This window comes from Trifolium pratense, linkage group LG1 (assembly GCF_020283565.1).
Source record: "Trifolium pratense cultivar HEN17-A07 linkage group LG1, ARS_RC_1.1, whole genome shotgun sequence".
NCBI classification, from domain to species: Eukaryota; Viridiplantae; Streptophyta; class Magnoliopsida; order Fabales; family Fabaceae; genus Trifolium; species Trifolium pratense.
In genome coordinates this window covers 11,717,830-11,741,137 of record NC_060059.1, presented here as the reverse complement: position 1 = coordinate 11,741,137, position 23,308 = coordinate 11,717,830, and the positions used below count along the sequence as shown (strand labels likewise).

The 23,308-nt window shown below is 29.8% G+C and overlaps 1 protein-coding gene across 1 annotated transcript; it reads right to left on the bottom strand.

Annotated features, from left to right (window-relative positions):
- Positions 1-170: 170 nt before the first annotated feature.
- On the bottom strand, positions 171-5,108 carry LOC123924024 (UDP-glucuronic acid decarboxylase 2-like). Its single transcript, XM_045976823.1, has 7 exons — positions 4,251-5,108; positions 3,843-3,990; positions 3,219-3,298; positions 2,896-2,979; positions 2,730-2,804; positions 1,365-1,457; positions 171-683 (listed from the first exon to the last, which is right to left on the bottom strand). The coding sequence occupies exons 1-7, from the start codon at positions 4,854-4,856 to the stop codon at positions 471-473; spliced, it is 1,299 nt and encodes a 432-aa protein (XP_045832779.1). The 5' UTR covers positions 4,857-5,108; the 3' UTR covers positions 171-470.
- Between the last annotated feature and the right edge of the window lie 18,200 nt (positions 5,109-23,308).

The following is a 23,308-nucleotide window of genomic DNA, read 5'->3' as shown; positions in this document are numbered from 1 at the left end:
TATTAATTTCATTAATTTAGTCATATGCATAAAATGAGAACCTAATCCAGGTAAATTTAGCATAATTTGGACCCTGAGTGTCCAGTAAGGAAGAGGTAGCAAAATCGACAAAACCAGAGATCAAATTGCAAACAAGAGGTTGTAATTTATGAAGTTGGAGCAAAATAGAATAAGGTAAAATGTTGAAATAGCTATAACTGTAGTCACTTGTACATAATAGTACCCACTTACATCCAAAAAATATAGAAATAGAATTATATAGATTGTAGGAAATTGAAATCATGGCTGGCTATGGCTATCGATCAATCTTCCCTCATAAGAAGATTGAGAAAGAAGAAACAACAAAAGGGACATTTCATATGCTGCTGTGACTAATGGAAAACACCTAAGTGTTGTTATCCTTGGACTACATCTTTTCCCTTTCTCACTCTACTAAGGTACACATAACATAAACATAGCACATTCAAGAATTAGGCCACAGTTCCACCTTCCTTATGGTCACCAAAAATACGTTGTCGGAAGTCAGAAACCATTAGTGGGAGGCCCTTGTGAAGGTCCACCTTGGGTTCCCAACCAAGCTGCTCCTTTGCCTTAGTAATATCAGGCTTTCTCTTGTGTGGGTCATCCTCTGTATTTGGCCTGTACTCTATCTTTGCATCTGGGTCGATTGTTTCTTGGACCACCTACACACCAAACGTACATATATTATGATGCATTCAATAATAAGGTTTATCAGATGTAAGACTTCCACCGACAGAAAATAAAGAACTAATCCAAAACTAACATTCTTCATTCCCATCCTCATTATAAGAAAATCAATAATAAAAAATAATGATTATAGGAAACAGTAATGCAACCAAAGAATAGGACTGACTGACCAAGGAACTGTAGTTTTAGGGAACTAAGAATAGAAATGAAGAAACTAGTATTTCATATCAAGTATGATGATGTATTATGTCTGTGTTTGATTTTGCGGTGATAAAAGTTGATTTTACCTAAAGATTTTTAGTTGAATGTAAAATGATTTATATGTGAATATTTTGACGTTAAAATGGATTGAATGATAAATTCAAGACTTAAAATCAATCTTAGAGGCATACTCTCCAAATTCGAGTTTCAAATTAGAAAAAAATCTGGACCTAAGGAGGTAAAATCAATTCTCCTTAAGAACATTCAAACATGTTAAAATCAAATCTACACCTCAAGAATACTTTTGATTATTCTAAAGTGGAACAAAACATATATCATATGGTTCATGAATAAAGCTTCATTTAACTTAGTTGGATGAATATGGCTTTTGGATTTATCAATGTAATGCAAATGATTATATGCTCATATCATATTGTTTCCTTCTAAATATTTACCTTGGCAAGTTCAAGCATGGTAAATTCACCGGGATTTCCAAGGTTGAATGGTCCTACATGTTCTCCTTCCATAAGGCGCATTAGACCCTCCACCTGTGCCATAAAAATCACATTAATGAGCAAACAGCAACATCTTCAGAAAGATTCTAAATTCAAAGACATAGCAGCAACCAAAATAAAAATACATATAACATAATCTAATAATATTCACAATGGAATTTAATTATTCACAGGACACGTGTTATTCATCAAATTCATGCATACATCTTGTACACGAGGCAGCCACTTTGAATTATTCTTACTACATTTTCAACTGTAGTTGTCAGAGATGAGCTTTTACAACTATTTAATTGTGCAAATTGCCATTATAAGAGCTGGCCCACCGGTGCCTTTAAACAAACCTTTAGTCACGTGCAAATGGTTCTTAAGTGAAATGAGCCAATGGGCAATGACCACATCATTTAAATATCAATACAACTTTCATTTATTAGTTATTACTTACAAAAGAAAATACTATTAGCAGAAAACCATGAACTTTTAACAGTTAATGTGCAGTGCAGCATGCACATGCGGAGATGTTAAAAACTTCAACAACAAATACTACAGCTCAATTCTATGTACATGGTACAAGTCTTGCATTATGTACAAATTATTTTTCATTACTTGATCAATAAGTTCTACTATGAGATCAAATGAGATATGATTAGTCTTATTGATTTAATAGTGCGAAACACAATTGTGTATAGTGCAAGACTATTTTATTTATGCACGTTAAAACAAAGCCACTAGTAATCCAAATTCAAACATGGGGAAAAAGAAGACTTAAGAGCTACTACTACTACATAGTAAAAGTAAAGATTGAAAAACATTTTCAACTATACTATTTGAGATCATGGTGGCATTGTGATTTTGTTGAAGCTATAAAGTGTAGTTTTTGCCAAAATCATGGGCAATTCTGACGTATACCGTGTGTATTTATATTTGGTTATAATGAGAGAAAAATTGATTTTAAAAATTGATTCCGATTAAAGATGAGTCAAATATAAAATGATTTATAGGTTTACATTCATAAGAAAATGGGTTCAAGTATCAACAATAAATTTGAGACTAAGAATCAATTGTAGAAGCAAAAACTTCGAATTCTAGCTTCAAACTATAATTAATTATGTAGGTAAAATAAAATTCTGAATAACATCTAAAATGTCAAAATCAACATTACACCGTAAAATCAATTTTGTCAACTCCAAACGTGAAAAAAAAAAAAAACACTAATATCAAAAGTTTTTTAATTGAATTCCATAAACAAAGACCAAGCCAAATGAGCATATAGATTATTAGATTAGTTAGAAATGCAAAAGTGCTTACCAAGTCAGAGACGTACTGGAAACTTCTTGTCTGCTTCCCATCCCCATAAACTGTCAAAGGCTCCTTCCTCAGCGCCTGCATGTAGGCCAAACGATTAGAAACAACTATTACAATTAAATATTAAGAAGTAAAGTACTAGCAAAAAATGATAAGAAAGGGTGTGTACCTGAGCAACGAAGTTACTAACGACACGTCCATCATCTAAGCACATTCTGGGACCGTATGTATTAAAGATCCTAGCAATTCTAACCTGCAAAAAACATATATTTCACAATAAGATAACAGTACACAATTAACAATGAGCTTATGTATCACGGTGAATATGTCATAATTACAATGAGTCACCGTAATTTTGCATAAAACTATATTCTGTAGCTTATGCAAAATCATGGTGGAGATCACCGTGATTCTGACATTCTCACCGTGATACCAATCATTCACTTAATACAATTATCATTATCAATGAAAATATAGGACAGTGAAAATGACCTCCACACCGGCCCCTCTGTGGTAGTCCATAGTCAATGTCTCAGCCGTACGCTTTCCCTCATCGTAGCAGCTTCTAACACCTGTCTCATATCACAACAATTTCTTTATTATTATTACCCCATCAAAATAAAAATTACCCAACACAACACAACACTACATAGAGACAAGGACAAAACACTCTCTATGTGACCAAATTACCCTCCTTCTTTAACCACAATAAAACCCATAATTACAACCCAAGCACTGTATAATGTGGAAGCAGATTTTACAGCACACAAGAGTGATTTTCACGTTTATGCAACGTGCCCCATCAACAACAATCATCTGAACCGTTGATTTAGTGGACCCGTAAATCACGGATACCTAAACAACACCCTAAAATTCATACAAATACGGTCCTCTTGCCACGTTCCACGTATCTAATTAGTTAACAGAAAAAGAAAAAAAAAATCCTAGAATGGAAAATAATAAAAGGTACAAAAAAAAAAAACCAGTTTTTGACAATTGAAAAAGCAAACAAACATAACATGCAAGTTCCTAAATCCAAATTGATTCATACTTTATACCCAGAAATAGAATCCAAATTCAAATCCACATTCAAACAAATCCATCTAATTTACTTACCAATTGGATTAACGTTTCCCCAATAAGTCTCCTTCTGAGGATGCTGCAAAGGATCACCATAAACCTCACTAGTACTTGTTAACAAGAATCTAGCTCCAACTCTCTTGGCCAATCCAAGCATGTTCAGTGTTCCCACAACATTGGTCTTGTAAACATTCAATTAAGGAAAAAATAAAACTCCAAAAATAATTAGTCCTAATTTCAATGCATAATCACAAAATTAAATTTACCATAACTCATCGTCAGTATTACAGTGAGTATATCAGAATCACTATCCGAATCACGTGTAAAAGCTACACTCTGTAGCTTCTACAAAACCACGGTGAGTTGAGTTGTGGTTTCGTGATTTTAATACAGTGATATCAAACGTAGCTGACAAAATGATATTGAAATAATGAAAAAGGATATAATAGTCTTGACAGGGTTGAATTTGTAATGAACAGGTGAAGCAGGACAAGCAAGATGATAGATCTGATCAACTTCAAGCAAAAGAGGCTCAACGACGTCGTGTCGAATAAGCTCAAATCGAGGGTTACCAAAATGATGCATAACGTTTTCTTTTCTTCCAGTGAAGAAATTATCAACAACAATAACGCTATCACCTCTCGCAATTAACCGATCCACAAGGTGAGAACCAACGAAACCGGCTCCTCCGGTAACAACGATCCGAAGTCCCTTTCGTTTGATTCCTAACGGAATCTTCCCAAATGAATGAACAACCGCGGCGGCGCGTTGATGGTACGGTGTGGATTTTGGTTCATTCTCGAAATATGAGATCGGATGAGAATCGTAATGAACGGTTGAGAATGAGGATGATGATTTGGTAGTTGATGGTGCGAGTGTGAAGAATAAAGTTGCTATGACGATTCCGATTAACACGAAAACGAGTCGTTGTTCACGAAGCATGTAACGAATCGGACGAATTGCTGAGAGCCATGGTTTGTTTGGTTTCGGTGAGTATTCGTCGTTCACTTGTTGTGCTTCGTGTCCTCTGAAAGTCAATTCTGAACTCATTTTTCACGATTTTCTTCTTCCAATCTGAGATAGGAAGAAGAAGACAGATAGTTTCGGTTTTGTGAAGTGAAATGGAGACCAGAAATTGAGTGAGTTACGAGTTTAGGAGTCGCCGGAACTCAGCTCCGGCACGGTGGTGATTGAATTTCAAAGTGGTTGAGGTGTTGTTAAGTTGAAGATCCGATGGTGAGTTTTTTGGTATTTAAAGTGAAAAGATTGAAAATAAGAGGTTTATGTGGAATGACGAAAATACCCTCGAATGACTTTCAAAAGTGGATCGCTGCCATTGGGTGTAAGGTCAAGATGGTGGGTGAGATTAAGATTTGGGGTTTGCTAATATTTTTTATTAAACAAAATGGTAATTAAATTGAGTTTTTGAGAATAAATGGGAACTAGGGGTATTTACATTTAAAGATGATTTTAATAGGGGATGGTCAGTTTTTATTTTTTTAGATTTTTTACTTTAATAGACATCTAGCTTTGACCAAACTATTTAAATTTGTCAATGGAATTATAAATAGAAAATTATTTGTTTTTTTAGGAAATAACAAAGGTGATTTATTTATTTTAAGCCACTAGTGGTGAGAGGTTTGGGTAGTATGTTATAGGTCTTGGGTTCGATTCTCAGCTCATTGTAAACCAAAAATATTATTTATTTATTTATTTTAAGATGACCAAAGAATTTTTATTTTCTACTATGGCAAAAAAAATTTGTCTTATGTTATTGTCAGTTTGTTAATAAAAGATTTTTGCTGCTACAAAAAAAAGATGTGTCTTATGTTATGGTGAGTTTGTTAATAAAAGATTCCTAAAAAAAATCAAGGTTATTGTTGGTATTATTAAAAGTTCCCACAAAAACTCATGTATTCTCTTTATACATAGTACATATAAAGCAATTCCAATTTTTCAATTCTAAGAATCGGGTAGTTTTTTTATCAATAAAAAAAATCGGATAGTTTTTTATAAATGCGTTAATATTATTAAAGAGAATAATTGATTAACAAAAAAAAAAAAAAAAACTATAACTACAATTTCAACTTGCAATTGGAACTTGTCAAAGACATTTCCATTTTAAATACTAATGGCGAGACGGACACGTTCCGTGCCCGTATATGTGATATGATTTTATGAAAATAAAAACATAAATGGTTAGATGAAAACAAAAAAATATATAGAAGTTATGTTATTTTATCTTTGAGAGAAGAAATTATTTCGATAAAATTTTTTAAAATAGAAGTTAAGAAAAAAGAGTAGAAGTTAGGAATAGTTAAAAAAAAAAAAAACTGTTTAGGAATAGTTTTTTAAAAAAAGTTAAAGGTATTATGTGAATTATAAAAAAAAGCTACACCAAATTTAAAGTTTTCTCTTTATTATAGGTATAGATATAGATAAAAACATAAATGGTTAGATGAAAACAAAAAAAAAATAGAAGTTATGTTATTTTATCTTTGAGAGAAGAAATTATTTCGATAAAAAATTTTAAAATAGAAGTTAAGAAAAAAGAGTAGAAGTTAGGAATAGTTTAAAAAAAAACTGTTTAGGAATAGTTTAAAAAAAAAAAAAAAACTCTTAAGGATATCATGGGAATTACAAAAAAAGACTACACTAAATTTCAAGTTTTCCCTTTATTATATGTATAGATATGTATAGATATAGATAAGAGTAGAGAGAAACTAGAACTTTCACCCATGCGGTGCATAAGTCTAATTAGGTGTAATATAATATGTAACAATAAAAAATAAAATACAAAAATTCTAAGAGCATTTTCAATAAGAGTAGTATATGGAATTTCATAGACTAATTATTCTATATTTGTTTATGTGCTTATTTTATATTTTATATATTTTTTAAATAATTTTTGAACTCCATCGTTTTGTTTACTTATTAAAAAAAAATGCTGATAACTAAAGGTTAAAAAATTGATGATAATTAAAGGTTAAAAAAAATAAATTAAAGACGTAATCAAGAACATAAACTTAAGTAGACATCCATAAATAAATAAAAATTGTGATTAATTCCGCCGTTCAAATTTATTGAAAACAGGGTTAACATATTAGGATTCCTAAATTCTTTCATAATTGAAGCACATGTTTTAGCGGTTGAAAGGTTTTATTGTAAGTAAGAGATGCAGGTTCAATGACAAATCTGTATATTTTTAATATAAAGCTGCAATAAAAAGAAAGAGAAAATGAGGGGGGGAAAATTTGGTTTAGGGTTAGCTTATGTTAGCAAGCTTATAATATAAGAGATTATCGGTTTTTAATTGTTTAAATTGTGTAATAAAAATTGATGGTGCTTAATTGTCGTATGAAATCTTTCCTATGAAAGTTGATGGAGCTTAACACTTTGTGGACATAATTTAAATCACAATTGGTCTGCTAGTGCATATTATATCAATTGATCATCGGTTAATATTAAATCTGCAATATTAAAAACAAAACAATAAATGTGATTAGTGACATGACTATGGTTGTGTTTGGTTGTATTGCAAAAAAAAATTGATTTAGTAGAATTGAGTTTGATAATAACTTTCCAAATTACACGTGATAATAACTTTCCAAATCTCACATGATAATTATTCTCTAAATTTATGATCCGGTAGAAAAAAAAATCATTGATCAGGAAAGACATAAAAATATTTCGTGATGAATAATATAGTCAACAATAATTTTGATATGATATACTTTTAAAATTGATGGTGCTTATCAATTATTGCACATAATTTTAATCACAATTGGTATACTTGCCATAATGGTTGGAAATATTGTCTTGCATTGAAGGGTTGTGAGTTCGAATTCTAGTCAAGACAAAATTGTATTATTTTTTAATAAAAATTGCAAGATAAAATGGAGGGAAAACAGGAAAAACAAATTAGGGTTTAGAGTTTGCTTGTGTATACAAGCTTATAATATAAAAGATTATACTATTATTATCATTACTAGCGGACAAGCAGGCGCCTGTGTCTAACTTATGTAAAAAAAAAATATGCCTTATCTAATGCTCAGTTTGTTAAAAAAAGATTTTTATGTGCCTTATGTTATGGTGAGTTTGTTAATAAAATTTTTTTGTTGCTACTAAAAAAATCAAGGGTATTGTTGGTATTATGAAAAGTCCAGACCAAAACTCGTGTATTCTCTTTATATATAGTATAAATATAGATTATTATTATTTTTTTAAAAAAAAAAAAACTTGGTATCTGGCAATAAGACCGACTAATTCAAGGGGACCAATCTCACCGCCAAATTGCGGGGGGCCCATTAAAAGACATAGTTTTTTTTTTCTTTTTCTTCTCTATATGGACTTAACCCATCGAAATTGGCACCAAGGAAAATCGAACCTGAGACCTTGAGAGGAGCATACCCCAAGGACCCAAACCAACACCACTAGACCAACCTCAAGTGGTTAGTATATCATTATTATTATTATTATTATTATTATTATTTGTAAATACAAAAATTACCCTTGACTAAATTTAGTTGATTTTTCAAAATAAAAGTAAAAAATCAATTATTAATCTAAATGTTTTTTTTATAATTAATGTAAATGTAATTAAACTATTATTATTATTATATCTTAATTATACAATTTTAAAAGTCAATTTTTTTTTTTCGGTCAGGCAAAAGTCAAAATTTAAAAAATTACTGTATATAAAATTTGACTCATAATGAATGCACAATTTTTAAATGTCTAGGTTTTTTTTATTCACGACCCTGCTTTTTTTTCTCTTAGGTACGACAAAGAATATAGTTTTGTTTATAAAAAATAGTAAATTTTTATTTTATGAAAAATATTTAACTAGCAAACGACATAAATTTTAGTATTTTTTTAAAAAATCCAAAAACCTATAACATTATTGGTTCGGTGAATTTTTTGAATTGGGTTTGGTTTACCTAGAACTAGAACACAACTTTTTTATGAATTTTTTATTGAAATTTTTTTTCTACCTCTACATTTAACACTTTACCCCTACGTATTTTCAAATATTCCGATTTTACCATTATTTTCCTATACTATTTTTTTTATCATTTTCTAACTTTTCTGGTGAATATTGTACACCCATTCAAACACATTGCTCCGATACCGAAACACTAGTGTTCCAAAAGTGTTCCGGTTTATATAATTTTAAGAACTGGTTAAATTTGTTTACCGGAACACTTAAAAAAAGTGTTCAGGTAAATTTCTATTTTTTTTTGTTACCAGAACACTTTGAAAAAGTGTTCCGATTTGTTATTTCTCATAACTGATTGAAACCCAGGATTCTCAACGGAATACATCAAGCAAAAGCTTTGCCTCCGTTCAGGAATGGAAACTTTGAAGTACCAGCCCTCAAAAAGAATTTCCTAGCAGTGCCATCAAAGTGATACCTAAAACCCCAATCTCAATTCAATAATGTAATTGTAACATCCCAAAAGCATGATTCAATACCCGTTGTGAGAGGTTCGAAGTTGTCGATTGGAGGGTGTAGGAGAGTAAATAGGTTTTGAAGATTGAGATTGTTGTTTATCTTGAATGGGATCGGTGTGTGAATTGTGAGCATTAGTTTGAGAGAATGGTGATTATTATTACAAAGAGGAAAGGGTTAGAAAGTGCGTGTGAAATTTGAGGAAGAATTGTGAGCGAGTAGATTGAGATTTTTACACCTGAACACTTTTTTCCAAATGAACCGGTAAAAAAAAATATTTACACACCTGAACACTTTTTCAAGTGTTCCGGTAAACACATTTAATCATTTCTTAAAATTATACAAACCAGAACACTTGAAAAGTGTTCCGGTAAATTTAACAAATTGGAAAAGTATAAGAGTTTACTGGAACAATGTGTTTAAAGGGGTGTACATAATATGATAAAAAAAATAGTATAGTAAAATAAGGGTAGAATAGGAATATTTGAAAATACGTAAGGGTAAAGAGTTAAATGTAGGGGTAGAAAAAAATTCCTTTTTCATTTTTAAAATCCATATATACCCAATTACCTGAACCAACCCAATTTTTTGGATTGAATTGGGTGGATTTGTTCGGATGGACTGAATTTCCTCAATCTATACATACACCCCTACTTCTATCTCTTTGATTAATAGAACGCTTATGTGACACTTTATGGACTCATTGTTTTAATGAACTGACCAATAACATGGTGACTCATGTCAATCATGGAATTTTCAAAAATAATAGTAATAAAATGCAAAGAATCTCAATTAAATGATAAATGATAGTATTTATTTCGATTATTAAATTAAAAAAGATAAAAAATACATTTCCACATAACAAAAACCTCCTATTATTATATATATATATATATATATATATATATATATATATATATATATATATATATATATATATATATATATATATAAAAACATAACCCAACAACAACCTTGCAGAATCATCTTTCTCTTCATTTTTTTTCTTTCAATCACCGCCACCTCCAAATAATTTTCTTCTCTCAATCACCAATCAAACCCAGATTTCGCAACAATCAATAAATAAGAGGATATCAAATCAGAGAGAAGAACAATAACAACACCAAATTCAAACTCTAGAAATCCCTAACTCTATTCAATTTCCCCCAATTTTAAAAAAACTTCTTTAGATCCTATCAAACATGATCCAAAAAACAACACAACAACCCGGCAACGCGTTCATCAATTCTTCAACAACACAGCAACGCAACAACACAGTTGACAACAACAAATCGGCCACGCGTACCGACTCTTTCGTGTCTAGAACCGCCATGGGTCTGAGCCCGTCTACAAGGAAAACAAATCGAGCTCCAATTGCAAGGTACAGAAAAATAAATCTGGGTTTTATTTTTCCCCGTTTATTGAAGTCAAAGAAAGAATAGTGATGGTGGGGGTGAGAGATGAAGGTCGAAGATGTATTATGGTGAGCGGGGTAAATGAAGAGCAATAGTGATGCAGTGGTGGCGATGGCGGTCGATGTTAGGAAAAAATGAAGAGAAAACAAGTTTTGGTGTTGATGAGGATGAACTATGAATGTTGTTGTTACCTCGTTGCTACATTGTTCTTGTTGGATTTGCAATATGTTTTTGTATTATTGTTGCATCGTTGTTGTATTTTGGGTTGTAAAGTTGTGTTTTTGTGTTGTTGTATTCTTTTTACTGTGTTGTTCTTAAAGAATTGTTGTTGGGTTGTAATTTTTCTTGAGTTATTTGTTTAAGTTAAATTAAGTTTATAAAATTGCCAAATATATTGACAATTCAACTAAAAAATTGGGCCCACCAAATGTCACATCACGGTTATCACCATATAGTATGTTTTATGCTTCAGGGGTTATGTATTGTTATGACCGCGTACATTAGAAACTTATGTCCTATCTACGAACAAAGGTCCAAACAAATCCATTACCGTTGTAGATTTAGCTCAATTAACTTGTCAGAACGCGGGAGAGATATCTCTTCTCCCTCTACCTAACTCACTGGGTGTTGTGATGTGATACTAAGGATATATATGTCAGACAAATGCAGATTCTATTTCATTCACTTTTTACACAAATTCATAAAAACTCTAAAACCTAGAATTGGTGCACTATCAACTAGGTTCCCTCATATCCTTAACCAGAACAATAACATAATTGAATGTGTTGGAGTCGAACAATAACACATGTGAGATATCAAATACAACTTAAATTAGGAAATTTAGTTCTACAAGGTTATAATTGAAATTAGATCTTTTTAATTAATGGTGATGTGAAATACTCGTACCTATGATTATAATAAAAATTGAAACATGATTGAAATTTTTTCACTTTCACATTTTCCTGCAAATACAAAAGTATGAGTATCTGAGACACTCGAATATAGCCATATTGTAAGTTTATTTTATTTTTTATTTCATACTATTAACATGAATGATGTGAGTTTGTTAAAAAAATCAATATTTTAAGTTTTTTGCAACTTTAAATTTATATTGCAACTTTATCAATTTGATTGAGTGAATATTGTTTATTTTTAGTAAAAAAAAATACTCTTAATTTATTTTCATATCTTAAGTTTTTTAAAAGATTGGAAAACGTTGTATCTTTAGGAATTATAATATTTTATAAAACAAAAAAGTTGTTTGTAAAATTTTAAATTTAAGTGCTTAAGAAACTTAAATTTTAATATTCCAACACTTTTATAGGTTCCTTGGTTTTAAAAATTCACATTTTCAGAAACAAGATATAATTCCAATTTTAAGTTTTTCTACAAATAATATTTTATTAACAATGAAATTTTCCAATGGAGGAAGGAGAAATGGAAAATGAAAAGGGGAATAAAATGATTTTTTTTTGTAAGATCAATATAGTACTAAGTCCAGTTATAGATGTATATTAGATGAGTTATGTTATTATTATTTAACCACTAAATAAAATGTAATTTATCAAAAAAAAAAACATAAAACACCAAAATGTAGATGTTTGATGACAGTCAATTATATGATGTTTTTAATACTATTTTAGAGTAGTTTTAGTAGCAATTAAAGACCAAATGCAAGCAAATACCTAAAGTTACGGAGTTACTTGTCCAATAATCAAGAAAAGTGGAAAATGCATGAAAAACGGCAAAAAAAAAAAAGAAATTGAAGAATTCATCGCACCACGATGGATGACCATCGTAGCACAATGAGAAGACGATTAAAACATCATAACAAATCAATCCATCATAGCACGATGGATCGCATCGTGGCCATGATGAGAAATATGTGAAGCACCATGGGCACGATGAGTTCGATGCACAAGATGAAAAATGAAGAAATATCACATCGCACCAAAAACACGATAACTGGAGCTACGAGTATCGGATCGAGTCATGCGACCATGCGTTGAAATGCTAAGACAAAGAGCTACAACTTTCGTGTTGAAGCAAAAATCTAATTCTGGACGCTATCGTGGCTACGATGGGATACATCGTGGCCATGATGAAGGGAAAACTTGGCCACCAAGTCTGCGTGCTGATCAAGCAAACAATACACATATCGTAGCTACGATGAATCCATCTCGCCACGATGGAAAAAGCCCAAATCCACTAAAAACTATAAATAGAGCTCTCATCCTTCACAATTATTCATTCAGAAGTTTAGAGAACTATAAGCTCTCTAAGGAGCAAAGGAGGACGAGCAAAGAGGGCCAAAGAGCTCTCAATAGAGGGAGACTCTCTCCCACCATCGGGAGACGAACTTCCTCCGCAAGGAATCAGGGTTATTTTTATGCATGTTTACTTTATTGTTCAATATGCTTAATATTAGCTAAGTCCCTTTAGGTTAGGGCAAGTAGATGAACTCCCCTAGGACTGCTTGAGACATATAATCTGGTTATATTCCAAGTCTATTTACAAATTGCTATTCATTTATTATATGTTAGTATCTATATTTATCGTTTTATACACTAGCATATATGAACGCGCGCATATTCTGTTAGTAACTAGGGTCGAAGTGGATATCGTGACACATCTAAGACTACATAATCAAAGAGATACTATAACCTACCAATATGAGACCATTAAATTCAGTATATGCGGTTAGGTTTGAGATTAAGAATCACACATGGTTAAATTCTGTACTGATATTAGGGAATCCGTTACGCTAGAGAACTTGTTAAATTATGAACCTCTAAAGGTAAGGACGTCCATTAAAGGCTGAACTCATTAAGGGTAAGGACACGAAGGCTAAACCTAACTTAATTGGTTCGACCTAAACAGATTACAATAGAAGTAAGTATAGTTATACTAGACTTACTTTAATAGAAATTAATCTCCAGATAATGCTTCAATAGTGAGCAGATATAACGCCAGTTACCAAACAAAAATAGGGGAGGGATTCGAAAGCACTTAACCTACTTTTATCATCTTGAACTCTTTCTTTCATCTTTAGTCTTATACTATCTAACTTTGTCTCAAAACCTTTTCCAAACAAACAAAGCGAAAGCAAAACTATCATAAATTCTTAACCGAAATTGGTAGCTTAGGCACAATCCCTGTAGAGACGATAACTTACTACTTTATTACTTGGTAGCGATTCTGTACACTTGCAGAGCCACGATTAATGTTATATGTGACACTCTATATTTTTATCTCTATATTATTTTTATCTTCTATAATAATTCATTACAATATCATTTTGATGTCAAAATATCATTTATCACAACGCATAATTAACCGTCCGAAACTAAGACGTTATCTCTTTGCTCCTCGGTATCCAATTCCCATTTTATATATTAGACCAATATATATATAGGGGAGGGATCAAATTACACCGGTGTAACATTTGAGTAATGTTACACCGCTCAATAACGCTTCAACGAATACAAATTTTACAAAATCCACTGTTGGATTGAAAACTTATATCGTCTAAATCATCTATGTTAAATTTTATAAAATTCTAAAATCGTTTGATATGTTTTTTAGATAGATCAAAATTAATGGTTTATGTGTTTTTATTGAATACCGTTAATCTTGATCTATCTAAAAAACATATCAAACGATTTTAGAATTTTGTAAAATTTAACATGGATGATCTATACGATATAAGCTTTCAATCCGACGGTCGATTTTGTAAAATTTGTATTCGTTAAAGCGTTATTGAGCGGTGTAACATTACTCAAATGTTACACCGGTGTAATTTGATCCCTCCCCATATATATATATATATATATATATATATATATATATATATATATATATATATATATATATATATATATATATATATATATATATATATATATATATATATATTGAGCAAAATTAGACCCAAACATCTGTATCTATATATAATCTATAAAAATATATACAATATTTAATTAAAATATGTTAGAATTGTGGGGTTTTTTTATGCATAAAAAACATTATTATGTTGGGACCAAATGTAAATTTTAAAAATAAAATGGATTAGTACAACTGATTTTCTTTTTGAAGGAAATTAGTACAACTAATGTATATGTCACTTTTGTGGGTGGTGTATCATAATCATTTTAGTAAGTGTTGCTTACCATAATTTAAAATATGATTTTTAATACTGTTTTTAGGTGCAGGTACTTCCAACGAGTTTTGTTTAATTAAGGTCGTGTTTCATGATTAGTTTTACAATGTACTAGTCCCACACCCGTGCGATGCACAAGTGTTATGTGATATTTTATATTATGATGTTGAAAAATTATTCGTATAAATTGTAACAATAAGTGTTGTGAAAATGAAAATAATAATAATATTAATAATAATAATAATAATAATAATAATAATAAAAGTGATGTAGTTATCACTTCCTTCGACCAATATATTTTCAACCTTATATGTTGATCCTTCTTCAACCAATTTTTTTATCTTTGAAACCAAACTCTTTCCCAAAGTAGCAAGAATCTTATCACACTCGATGATCAAAGTAAAAAAAAGGGAAAAAGTCAATAATAAAAAAAAAAACATCAATAGAGATTTTGTGAAAATGTGATAAGTATATCAAGATAGTACATCACCTTTTCATCAACAAACAATATATTCATAGACGTACGTAACCTCAGTTTGTATTTGTCTTTTACATATATATACCTATATGTATAGAGAATGAGTAGGGACCATCAAAATTGAATGAAATATGATAATGATAATGGTTATATATTTCAATCTCATAACCTAACTTTTTGCATAACCTTCACTCTTCTCTACAATTATAATGTAATTAAGTCAATAATGTATACAATCTTCGTATTTTTTTTGTGTGACTAAATTATAAACTCTTTGTTGTTTCTATGAAAAAAATAGAGATGAGATCTTGTGACATCAACTTTTGGATAATTGGAGAAACATAATTCTTTATTATTTATTATGAGATTGATATAATATAAAAAAAAATAGAGATGAGAATGATATAATATAAGGAAGTGATGTGGCATTATTGTGTGATTTAATTGGATGTAAGTGGGTGATGTGGATTAGGGTTAAGATGGATAGTAGGAAAACTATCTAGGAATTATATATATAGATAATAGAGGAATGCGTATACATATTTTAGTTTTTATCATAGTTATTATTATTAGTTGGGCACAAGTACTTTATATTTATTTATTTTTGGTAATATGGGCACAAGTACTTTGGAATAAATCTTTAATCTCCTCTTGAAATTTTAGAGGTTGATATTTATCCTCTAGAATTTTGTAATATGCAAAAAAATAATACATTTTAAATTACGTTGAATAATTCAGTCATTATGTTTACTAATATATAATTTATTGTTAAATTAATATCTAAAAATTATCACTTATTAGCAAATTAGTTGGGCAGCACGAGGGGAGGCTGGACCTGGAGATGACTATTGTATGCGTGGGAGGAGAAGTTATTGGTTGATGTTTGTGATCTATCATATAATATTGTTATGGAGGACAACTCATTTTGAGTCTTTTTCCGTTAAGTCAGGAAGCCTATTTGACCTTGACATTCCGAGAGGATGATGTTGCCGTTGATGAAGGGGCATTTTGATTTTGTTTGGAATAAAAGTGCTTCTCCGAAACTTTCGGTTTTTGCAATTGGCGTTTCTTGGCAAATCGACTACCAACTAAAGACTTGGAGTGCACTGTGCTTTTTCTACTAATGTTATCTCTCATGCTCTTCAATTTAGGGGTCTTCAAGTTCATTTTCTCAAAATTAAAGTTAGCTTCAATGCTATTTGGGTGACGAAAATTTGAATGATCTGAAAAGTTAGAAATGATTGAGTTTTTAATCAAAAATATGTTGAAGTAAATTTCGTGATTGATAAAATTAAAAGTCAGACTTGGTGGTGATTTAAAGTGAAATTCGAGATCTTTGACAGTAATTTTTACATGTGGTATTCAAACCCATTATGATGTTTGAGGGCTATCTGATGTCTCTTTTGACACTGTAGTAGTAGTTGTTGTTGTTACCTTTTAGGTGCGTTTGATTCGTAAAACAGCAATAACTAGATAGAACAACACATGACAGAACAAATATACAGGACAAGACAAAACTGTACTGGAGAGATATAGCGCGGTAATATTTTTATATTCGAAAACAAAATGAGTATTTTTGTATTTTTTATAGTTGTACCGTGGACAAAAAGTTGTCCTATGATTTAGTGATGAACAAAAAATATGGTTTTTGTCCTGTCTCTTGCTACCTAATTTGTCCAGTCCGATAACCAGTTTCAAATCAAATACGATATAACAAAAATTGTCCAGTCCCCTATTTTTTACTAGATCAAATGCACTTTAGGTTGTATTGACCCTTGTTTTGACATCTAAATTGTGCACCTTGTGCCAATTTAGTGTGTATTTATTGTTAATATATCTCTACCTTTGGTTGCTTAAAAAAAGTAGCTAGCTAGTTTCTAAATTATATTACTTACCAGCAAATCACCCTCTAATATTTATGTTGCTTATTGTTAACCTAGTTCTTATGAGTAATATAAAGACTAAATTGTCCGACATCATTCAAAAAAAATCTTTTGGCCTATTCACAAATTTTAGAAGATAAATATTTGACCCATATTTTTTCAAAAAATATCTAGGTCCTGTTTATTACATAATTGTAAAAAAAAAGTGATTGTGTTTGTGTTTGTCTACAATAATAAAAAACACGAGTAATTTTTTAGAGAAGCTTCTATAAAAAAAATATTCTAATTTGAAACAGTTTTTAGTTTTTTTTTTCTTTTAAAATGGATAAAAACTTTTAAAACTTACCAGCTTTAATAAAAAAAATGCATTTTACACACAAAAAACTTTAACAAACAAACTCATAATTTCTCTATAAATTAGTTCTATAAATTTAGCTATATACCACAACAAAGTGAAAATTCATCTTGAGTGGCTCGTTGTCTATTTCCTATTATGAATATGAATCTTAGAAAATAAATGGACTATACATAAACGGTAAACATAACTTTATCCAATATTTTCCCCATCTTAAGCACTTTTGTTTTTCATTCAATCACGACATGAAGTTGAGGAGTTGATAAGATTTACTAGTAGTACATTTTTTTTGACTCAATTTACTACATTTGTTAATATGGACAATAACTTAAGATGCAAAACAAAATCAACTTTATGACTTGTCAAAGCTTAGAGAAACTAATTTAATTATCTTAACATAATTAAAAAAAAGGGTTGGCGTAATACTTTCATATGCTTCTTAAGAAGGGAATTCAAAGCCATAAAAAGTTAAGTACAATTGATTGTAAAACACCTAACATACCCACACATATAGCATTAGGTTTGTGGAAAAGATAGTGCCTATGTTTGTTTACAATCACGTGTCTAAATAATCACCTTCAAATTATTTAATCATAAAGTCATATTTTGCCAAAGTAGTGTATAATTCCTTGTTAAAACTTTATTTACTATATGTGTTGCCAAATTAAAATTACTAAACTTGACGCAAAACAATTACACTAACCTAACAATTTGAATTCTAAAAGTGTTTTTTTTTTTTTTACAATTGAAAGTGTTTCTAGAACCGACATATAAAGGCTGCTTAATTTTTTATTTATTTTTTAATGAGGCTGCTTAATTTTTTTAAGAAGTAAAGATTCCTCAATTAACATTAAGATATATTTGTTATCGACATCTTACTTATTCACCTTAATGGTAAAATTTCTAATTATTCTAACAACAACAAAAATATTAAGATATATTTTGTTTGACAAGAACATAAAATATATATATATATGACGGTGTTAAGAGTTCCACATTGAATGAGACATGACCTAAAACTATGTTTATAAATGAGAATAATCTTGTTGTGGCAAATGTGAGATGAGCTAATGTCCCGCATTACTTAGAAAAATTGAGATTGAATACTTTATAAGTGAGATGACCTATAAACCTAATATTTTTAAGGTTTTGAGTAAAAGTGTGGTGTTCAACTCACTTGTATCGTTGCTTTGAGCCCAACGTGGATGATCTCCCGGCTGCCCTCTCCTGACCCAACAGGTATCAGGGTTCGACGACTCTTGTATTCCTGGCAAAGATGGTCAGATGGCGAGTCTTGTTGAGTAGCGGCAATGACGGTGCAAGTCTTTGTGGTTGAAAAAACTTTCACTTAAGGGGGCATGAATAATTGAATGACTCACACTTGAGGGGGACTAAGTCTCATATTGCTTAAAAAAATTGAGGTTGAACACTTTATAAGTAAGTGAACTCATAAACCTAATACTTTCACATATTTATACACTCAATAATCCGAAAATTTAAACAATATAAGACTTCAACCAAACACCAACAACACAACTACCATTTAACTAGAACTTATAGATTAACATTGTAAAACTTTATATACCGACATTATCTCAAATAAACTCTAAATAATAAGAAGGAAAAGGCAGATTAAAGAGTAATTTGGTGGGGAACTTGAAGTAATTTTCAAGCTTTTTATTTGATGCATATTTTCAGGCTCTTTGTTTGACTAATAAAGTGCAACTTTCATTTGCGGAAATTTATTTAATATTGAGTAAAGAACACCTTTTTTTATCAATCATGTTATTGGTTATTCCCTTACCCTATATATGCTGGGGTATCATGAAAATGATTTTGTTTTTTTCACGCCAAAAACCCCTTTACGTGATAATATCTAACTTGTCATATCTCCCAAATCAACGTCGGCACCCTTTTCCTTCATTTCACCATAATAATAAGACTCTTTGTTAATTTTTATTGAAAATTCACACATGTAAAATAAAAGAATTGAGATTCAAACTCGATTATAGTATCTGATTTACTCCCTCAGTTCCTTTTTAAATATCATTTTTTATATTACTATGCACTATTTACATAATCTACTTTAACAATAACTTTTTATTAATATATAAAAATAAATGTTACCGTATAATTAAGATACTGTTCAATTTATCTCGACGAACATTTTTAAAAATATAAACTTTTCATAATTTTTTATAATAAATAATTAAATATATTAGTGATCAAAGTTGTACATTGACATGTGTGCATTAGTAAAAAATGATACTTAAAAGTCAAAGTCATTGATTGAATAAGCACGAGTCGAATCTAACCTGTTAATCTGAACCGAACAAAAATTCCACCAATACGGGACAACAAAATAACGCTACAACAAGACAATGATCAACACAACGTTGCACTAAGACGACAAAATTACAAAAAAAATAAATATATATGAAAATTACTTATTTAATTGAAAATGAAAGGAAAAATAATTATTATTTTTTTACTAATAAGGAAAAATAATTTAAAGGATGATTTTGAGTCAAAAATTAATCTTAAAGCCACTCTTTTTTAGTGGATGAAGAAAAAAAATAAACTATCACAACGGCTGTTGAAAGTAAAAAGAATAGGAAGTGTTTTTTTTTTTTTACCAAAAAGAATAGGAATAGTGTTATATACTATTATATACAGTATATCGTAATTTGAATCTAACAAATATGTGTACATAATATTTTAATCGTTATATCTAATAATCTCGTGCCATTTTGAATCAAAGTGCATTTTATTTTAATTTGAAGTAATTGTACTTTTAGTCATCAAATATCATGTTCATGCAATTTGAGTTGGCCAAGCTAAGACTTGATTGTAAACTCTCACAGAAAGTTTAGAGTGCTAAAAAGCTCTATATCGACTAAAAATGATATAAATATGAGTTTATAAGTAAAGATAATCATTATCTTATCTATATATATATAATTCCTAGATAGTTCTCCTACTATCCATCTTAACCCTAATCCACATCACCCACTTACATCCAATTAAATCACACAATAATGCCACATCACTTCCTTATATTATATCATTTTCATCTCTATTTTTTTTTGTTTCCACATCACTTCCTTATATTATATCATTCTCATCTCTATTTTTTTTTTTATATTATATCAATCTCATAATAAATAATAAAGAATTATGTTTCTCCAATTATCCAAAAATTGATGTCACAAGATGTTACAATTTTCTACATTATTAATGAATTATACCTCTCCAATTATCCAAAAATTGATGTCACAAGATGTTACACTTTTCTACATTATTATAACATTTCTTAGTGACAATGAAGATGAACATAGTTGGATTCTCTTTCAACATTTATCCCATTTAAATGTCAACCGTTTTCATAGAAACAACAAAGAGTTTATAATTTAGTCACACAAAAAAATACGAAGAGTGTATACATTATTGACTTAATTACATTATAATTTTAGAGAAGAGTGAAGGTTATGCAAAATGTTAGGTTATGGGATTGAAATATATAATAACCATTATCATTATCATATTTCATTCAATTTTAGTGTGTCGCCTATGCGTTGCACTATTGCATTGGTTGGCGCACCCCACAAAAAAAAAAAATTCATTCAATTTTGATGGTCCGTACTCATTCTCTATACATATAGGTATATATATTGGTTGGATGGAGGAAGTGATAAGTACATCACTTTTGTATTATTATTATTATTATTATTATTATTATTATTATTATTATTATTATTATTATTATTATTATTATTATTATTATTTTCATTTTATAATACTTATTGTTACAATTTATACGAATAATTTTTCAACATTATAATATAAAATACCACATAACACCTGTGCATCGCACGGGTGTGGGACTAGTAAATTGGTTATCTATATATATATAATTCCTAGATAGTTCTCCTACTATCCATCTTAACCCTAATCCACATCACCCACTTACATCCAATTAAATCACACAATAATGCCACATCACTTCCTTATATTATATCATTTTCATCTCTATTTTTTTTTGTTTCCACATCACTTCCTTATATTATATCATTCTCATCTCTATTTTTTTTTTTATATTATATCAATCTCATAATAAATAATAAAGAATTATGTTTCTCCAATTATCCAAAAATTGATGTCACAAGATGTTACAATTTTCTACATTATTAATGAATTATACCTCTCCAATTATCCAAAAATTGATGTCACAAGATGTTACACTTTTCTACATTATTATAACATTTCTTAGTGACAATGAAGATGAACATAGTTGGATTCTCTTTCAACATTTATCCCATTTAAATGTCAACCGTTTTCATAGAAACAACAAAGAGTTTATAATTTAGTCACACAAAAAAATACGAAGAGTGTATACATTATTGACTTAATTACATTATAATTTTAGAGAAGAGTGAAGGTTATGCAAAATGTTAGGTTATGGGATTGAAATATATAATAACCATTATCATTATCATATTTCATTCAATTTTAGTGTGTCGCCTATGCGTTGCACTATTGCATTGGTTGGCGCACCCCACAAAAAAAAAAAAATTCATTCAATTTTGATGGTCCGTACTCATTCTCTATACATATAGGTATATATATTGGTTGGATGGAGGAAGTGATAAGTACATCACTTTTGTATTATTATTATTATTATTATTATTATTATTATTATTATTATTATTATTATTATTATTATTATTTTCATTTTATAATACTTATTGTTACAATTTATACGAATAATTTTTCAACATTATAATATAAAATACCACATAACACCTGTGCATCGCACGGGTGTGGGACTAGTAAATTGGTTATGTAAGAATGAATTAGGTCTAACTCTTAATTTTAAAATAGTATTTAATTTTATAGAATTAAGTTAGATTTAACTCTAAATTCTAAAGAGTTTTTCCATAATAAAGAGAAGAAAAGTTCCTATACCACATGCCTTTTTTATTATAAATGGAAATTTAGGCCAAGAGATGTACATCTCCATACAAGTAATATACAATGAGGGAAAACATAATTAAAAATGAACCACTAATCTTAACGAGAATTTAAATTAGAGAAGGAATTTGTTGACTCCAGGAGTAAGTCTTACTCCGGTTAATAACTTGATATCAACATTATATTTTTTCAATCCAACCGTTGAATTCAAAGATCTCATTGAGTAGATTAACACCACAAATTTTTATAAATTAGGGGATGCATAATATAGTGCACTCTTGCGTAGAGCGTGATTTTCTTGTAGTGTCTTGGCACGTCGTCTCGTCAGATAGTTCTAATTTTTATATTTTTTTGGTACATCCATGATAGTTCTAATTTAAATATGAAGCAACATTGACTTGTCAAATATGCACTTGGCACTTAAAAAATGCTTTTGTTTCTCAACCTTCTATGGGACACCATTAAAGAGAATCTCAACCTACCAATAAAAAAACATTGTTAAATTTCTTTGCATCCTAAATACCACGTACAAAGTCCCAAACCTATCTTTGACAAAAAAAAAAAAACAGATACTATTATGTTAAGTAATAATCTTTGATCTTTTCTAATTTCTTATTTTTGTCTTAAAACTATTTTTTTTTCTTTACAATAATAATTTCAATTCATTTCATTTAAACATAAATTCTCAATACAATAAGATAGCAAATCAAACAGGTAGCATAAATTCTCAATACAATAAGATAGCGAATCAAACAAGTAGCAGCTAGAGTAAAAAGTATCCGCCCTATC